Source organism: Meleagris gallopavo, chromosome 2, assembly GCF_905368555.1.
Source record: "Meleagris gallopavo chromosome 2, MGAL_WU_HG_1.1, whole genome shotgun sequence".
In the NCBI taxonomy this organism is placed as follows: domain Eukaryota; kingdom Metazoa; phylum Chordata; class Aves; order Galliformes; family Phasianidae; genus Meleagris; species Meleagris gallopavo.
The window spans coordinates 50,916,480-50,922,510 of record NC_139405.1 but is presented as its reverse complement, the minus strand read 5'-3'; the positions used below and the strand labels follow the sequence as shown (position 1 = coordinate 50,922,510).

General features: G+C 37.6%; 1 protein-coding gene across 4 annotated transcripts in view; it reads right to left on the bottom strand.

Annotated features, from left to right (window-relative positions):
* Nucleotides 1–898: 898 nt before the first annotated feature.
* Nucleotides 899–6,031, bottom strand: part of ZDHHC14 (zDHHC palmitoyltransferase 14) — a 112,968-nt gene continuing 107,835 nt past the window's right edge. For 2 of the 4 annotated variants that reach the window (XM_085217112.1, XM_085217111.1), the window contains one exon: nucleotides 899–4,745. In XM_085217112.1, coding sequence (XP_085073238.1) covers nucleotides 4,344–4,745 — 402 coding nt within the window. In that variant the 3' untranslated portion in view covers nucleotides 899–4,343. The remainder of the gene's footprint in view (nucleotides 4,746–6,031) is intronic. The other 2 variants (XM_085217113.1, XM_085217114.1) reach the window with 1 other exon arrangement.

The window sequence follows — 6,031 nt, the reverse complement described above, 5'->3', positions numbered from 1 at the left end:
CAGCTAGATCAGGTTGCTCAGAACCTCTCCAGCCTGACCTCGAATGTCTCCAGGCACCGAGCATCTGTGGAAACCCGTTCCAGTGCCTCATGACCCTCAGCGTAAAAAACTTCTCCCTTATGTCCAATCTAAATCTCCTCTTCTAGTTTGAAACCATTTTCCCTGTCCTATCATAACAGACCTTGCTAAAGAGTATCTCCCCCCCTTTCTTACAGCCTCCCTTTAGATACGAAAGGCTGCTGTCACGTCTTCCCAGAATCTTCTCCAGGCCGAACAACTCCAGCTCTCTTAGCCTGTCCTTGCAGGGAAGGTGTTCCATTCCGTGGATTTTCTCTGTGCCGTTCCTCTGGATGCACTCCCACAGGTCCATGTCTCCTGTACTGAGGACTACACTTCTGGTTGAAGAACTCTAGGTCACGTCACATCAGCATGGAAGGGCAGGATCACCTTCCTGGCCCTACTGGCCACACTTTTTTTCATGGCTTGGGACACACTTGGCTTTCTGGGCTGTGAGGGCACACTGCTGGCTCATTTCCAGCCTGCCATCCATCAGTACCCCAAGTCCTTTCTGCTAGGGCTGATTCAAAGTGACCTACGTATATTTAAACAAATAAGAAGTCTCCACAGCATAACAAGTTGGTATTCTGCCTTGCAGCACATGCTCCACACAGGTCTTTGGTTTATGAGATCAGGTTTTTTTTCCCCTAGGATCATTCACTAAATTAAAAGCGAAGCAGCTGATCTTCCATCTAGAAAACTAATGTCACTGAATGTATTAACCACTTTATATAGACATACACCAGCATCTATAACTTCATATGGAAATACATCTGCCTGCACCATCTATTAACAAGAAGAGATGAAAAGCTGATAAAGGGATGCACTGACATACAAAAAATGCAATAAAAAATGACATTTATTACATTACTGGCAAACTGATATGAATATATAAAACTCCTTCTTAAAACAAAAATGTCTTTGAGAAATCACAAGAATAAGGAGCCTTTAAGAACAATTTATGAAGCACAGCTTCATTCTGCATATGCTCTGTAGATATCTAGGAGGAAAAAAATGTTATTTAAAGAAAAACAAATTAAATAGTTTTTATCAGATAAACCAACCAGTTTCTACACATTCAAAGATTTTAGATTTATGGAAAAATGAATACTCTTTGAAAATACTGACTTTCACTGAGGTCACATTAATAACTCATGTGAACATTAGAACTATTTAATATTATTATAGCAATTATCAAACAAACAAACAAAAAAAAATGAAGGAACCCCCCTGTGATATTGACTAGGATTATTATTTTGAATATCTAGCGTGAATGTTCCGTAATCATAGTTCCTAAAAAATAAAACAAAAAAATCTGTAGAATGACGAGTAGTTACTTTGCTGACTCATTCCTGATGTATACTCAAGTTCCAAGTATGGGAGCTCCCAAAGCCGATACGCACTGAGATAGAGGTGAGGAGAATGGCCCCAAAATCCTTTTCAGAGGCACCTCTTCGATCAACTTGCTGCTAAATCACTGTCTGCTGTCAATCAAAGACTGCAAGTACCACACCATTTGGGTTAATAGACTTAATTCCAAAATCTTCCAGCAGATGTCCTCACAAGGCAATTGTGTCAGGGATGTTAGAGACGTTGCCATTCAAAAAGACCAAGATGAGAAGGAAGACAAAAGTTGTAATAGGATGAATAAATGTATCTAGACAGACAAATTAGTATTTAAATTACTCTGAAGTACCAAACAAAAAAACAAAGAAACAAAAAGAGAATGCTAAAAACCATAAGGCTGTCATCTTAGAAACTAAACAGTCATGAGTAAATACATCACCAGAACAACTGTTCCAGTGCTGTTAGCTTGTTCTTATTCCTCGGTTATAAACAAAGAAATAATGTTTGAAAAAATGGTGAAAAACATGGTGAAAAGTTTCACATGAAAAGCAGCATAAATATGCTAATACTACTGCTCTTTTTCCTGTTGTTTCATGTTAAAAACCAACACAGACTTTGTTGTGCGCTCAGAGCTGATGTGCAGCTTTCTGCACTATTCCCTGGTGACAATGACATACAAATGTTGTCACAAAGCTGGTATTCTTGGAAACATGAAATCCCTCAGGGATTTTAAAACAAATTTGAAAAGAATAATTTGCTAGAAACAGAGATCATCATCATTGTGCTGAGGGGAAAGTAAATGTAACACGTGATAAATATTTGACTTGTCCTTCTGTATCATGGGCAATGCATCCATAGTTGACAGACGCTATGAGATGATGATTCAGTCAAGTACTGTTCTAGAAACTCAAAGCAAGGATTCTTTAACCAGGCCAACAAGACAAGCATCTCCAACACTCAATCCATCATCTGCTTTAATTCAGATGCTCATGGCTTCATACATGAGAAGCCACATCAGCGAAAGGTGAAATCAAAACAGTGAGCATCATGACTCATTTTCAAGAGCGTATACAGAAATAAGTGTAGATATTTGAGGCTTACTGGGAGACCAATAACAGAAACAAGTCAGCTACTGTAGTTTGGCTTGTAGAAAGAACTTGAGGCTGTCCCTGCTTCAGAAATGTGGTGGGAAGCTGGCTAAAATAGCTGAGACAGACTTCTTTGCTAGAGGTTCACTGGTGGACCTCCTGCTGCAGTTACAGTCAGAAAGTGTTGATATGTTCCACTTGCTGAACTATGCAAAGTTAGCACAAATAATTTATACAAACAGATTGCTTGTGAAATCTTAGAGGAATAGAGGTTTTGTCAGTATCTTTGTTTGATGATGGCTGGTTTTCTGCAGGCTCATTATCCACACAGTCAACAATGAAGAACAAATTTTTAGCTTGATATCAGAGAATGACCATGAGTGAACAATATAAAGCTGCTACATTTCTGAACTAGCGAGCATTATAATGCCATAACCACATAAGATAAACTACATTCTGAAATCAGTTTGTCCTGGAAAAAGAAGAATCCAGGTCCCATACCTGAAAAACAAATACAGTGTTAAAGCCAATCAGCTATCATCAAAACAAATAATCTTCTTAACCTTTTAATTGCTCTTTACTTAAACAAACAAAACATAAAATAAAGAAAATAATGGCTCAAAATCAACATTTCCATTTAAAATACTAGAAAACCAACAATTGAAGCATCATGGCCAGGAGGTAGCTATAGTATATGATTACTTCACTAAGCTGTCTCTTTGTCTTCAATCAAAAGCCCCTCACCCTTCAGCCACATGGAATATAGATTACAGTTCAAGCAGACACAAAGTCTTCCATTTCTGAATACAGACTCATGATGGGAACAAATACACATCTCAAACAAAACCAAGAAAGATGCTGAAGCAAAACTTATCATAAGCAGCTTTTTCTCCATAGCTCTGGTTTCATTAACATATTCCAGTTATATTCTTCACAAACGATGTCAATAAATCATAATCTTCCCATCTTTCCCCAGAAAAACTGTACAAGGATAACTGTACACATGCCCAAGAAATAGAGGATGTCATTTTTATTGGAGGTCCACAGGTAATTGTATCACATTAGGGAGTGGAAGAATTTTGTAGTATGGCACAACACAATATCTCATTCTAAACACTTAAAACAGAAGGTTAAATGATATGCAACATGGTAAATCAGTAAGTCTCCATCTTCCAGGCACCACTGAAAAAATTAAAATAAACTTTAATAAATTGAAAAAAATATATAGTCCATTAATTTGCACTGTCTTTAAATGAAACAGCACTTTGAAAGTCACAAATAAAAAAGCAGCACTTTCTCTTAATACCAACACCACTGTAACACATACTGTAGCGTGGCATGCAAATCCGTATCTGTAGTCTTTTTTTTTTTTGTATTAACAAACGGAATGGTAATTTTTCTATATCAAATATTAGTAGCATAACATGTAAGTGCAGATCATTCTGGCCACGAGTGTGGTAAGCCTTAACAAGTGTGTATTACAAGAGCATAGAACACAGAGCATGACACTTACATCCAAGAATCTCTCTTTTGTACTGAACATGGTCTTTGTTACAGACTGAATTCCAACTTGCTGTACCCAAACTGCAGGAAACAAGAATATTGACCATTTCTGTTTTTTCTTAAAAAAGAGATGTGGTCACCATCAGAGCATAGCCGTTAACAGCCTGGTCAAAAAAATGCCATAGCTCCACTGAAAAAAATAAGCTGTTTTTTTAGTAGACTCCATTATGCAATAAAGTTTCCATTATAGCCATGTTACAAAGTCTTACAGTGGTACTGCGGTGTCATTCCTGTTAAGTAAAGATTTGTATGGACACCAAGAAAAGGTGCAGTGTTCAAAGAAGCTGTTCAAACTGAGCTAAGCTTCACAAGACCACGTACTGAGTCTTCATGCAAAGAATCCTGGCTGGCTAGACTCAGGACGTGCATTGTATGGCTGTGTGTAATAGGACTTCCACTTGGCAGCATCCCAGGGGGTGAAGGAGCTTCTTCAGGAGTAAGAAACTGATGACCTTCGTGTTCCTCTTTCAAGGGTATCATGTCTGTCAAACCTGTGTCTGATGTGAGATTTGGCATGGAAGATGGTGGTGTTGGTTGCCCTAGAGTTAGAGTTGCACAAGGCCCACTGATAGAAGTCTTTCCAGGTAAAGGTAGCTCTTCACTAGTTATGCTGGGCTCACTCTGTAGTAGTGGGGTGGCAGCAGCCTGCAAAACGAATTTAGTGCTCTGAATGCACTGATCTTGGTCACACTGTAGAACGGAAAGGTGTAAAATTATAAAGCAAACAAAACAGAAAAAAAAAAAAAGAAAGAATATGGACAAACGGTATGGGAAAGGATGGGATGTGAAGAGAAAAAAGGAGAGACATTAGTATCATCCTATGGTTAGCCATCCAAAAATCCCACTGCATGCATAACTAAGTCAGGGCTTTGGATTATTATCAAAGTAAATTATTTCCACTGATCACATAAGGGTTTTTGCTACCTCCAAAATAGTATTTTGTAAGTATTGTAATGCAGATACTTTCTTAGACCTGTTTGAAGCCACTTGGAAAACCAAGCTGAACAGTCCTTGTGTAGCTCACTGCCCAGGACACGCAAAACCTGCCTGATTGGGGGCAATAGAAGCAGGCAGGTACATCACTTCTCTCTACTTGTTTTACCCTTGAGTAGCTGGCAGTTCAGAGGCAAATTCAAACTTTATCCCATGTTCATAAACAGTAGGCGAGTGTCTTTTATTTTACTGGTCTTTCTGAGTAAGTACTAAAGCACTACAGATTTTTTGGATGCCGATGATGATTTTATGTAAATATAGGCATCAACACTGCCTCTGTGATCCCACTTTATTTTCCAATTTAATAAATATATTCTTACTCTAGAAGATGTGTGCAAATAAGGCAGCACTGTCTATATATTAATTGATAGAAAAAAACAACCTGCACAATTTTTAGGCTGCTTCTCGATCAACTTAATTTTGATAATATAATGAATCAAGCTCGCAAACAAGTTTTCTGGCAAGCACTTTCACAATAGCAAGACAAATTCAGCATTATATAAATCCAATTAAGTTCAGTGAATATTACTAGGAACACTTTTGGCACTGCATCATTCCCAAGCACTGTTGATATAAAACTGTCATTCATTCCCAGAGATGACAATACAGGCGGGTGTTTCAGCTCACTAAGGGGCCAGCACATCTACTGCCAAATTAGGTTTCTTTAACATTATCTGGAATGATTTTGAGAGCTTCTAAAGACAATAAGTATTAATTCATCAATTATAACATCTGTAGTTTTTCCAAATCCTGCTTGATTCATTTGCACCACTACTGTTGTGTTGTGCAAGACAAATTACACAGTCGATTAATACCACTATAAATTCAATGCAGTAAAGAAAATTTGGAAGCAAGGTATTATATATATAAGCAAGATATTATTATATATATACATACACACACACACGTTTATTCTTAATTAAAGGATTCTGTTAAAGAAAGATATTCTACTTTATGACTAACTCCTTCAATCTATGTCAAAT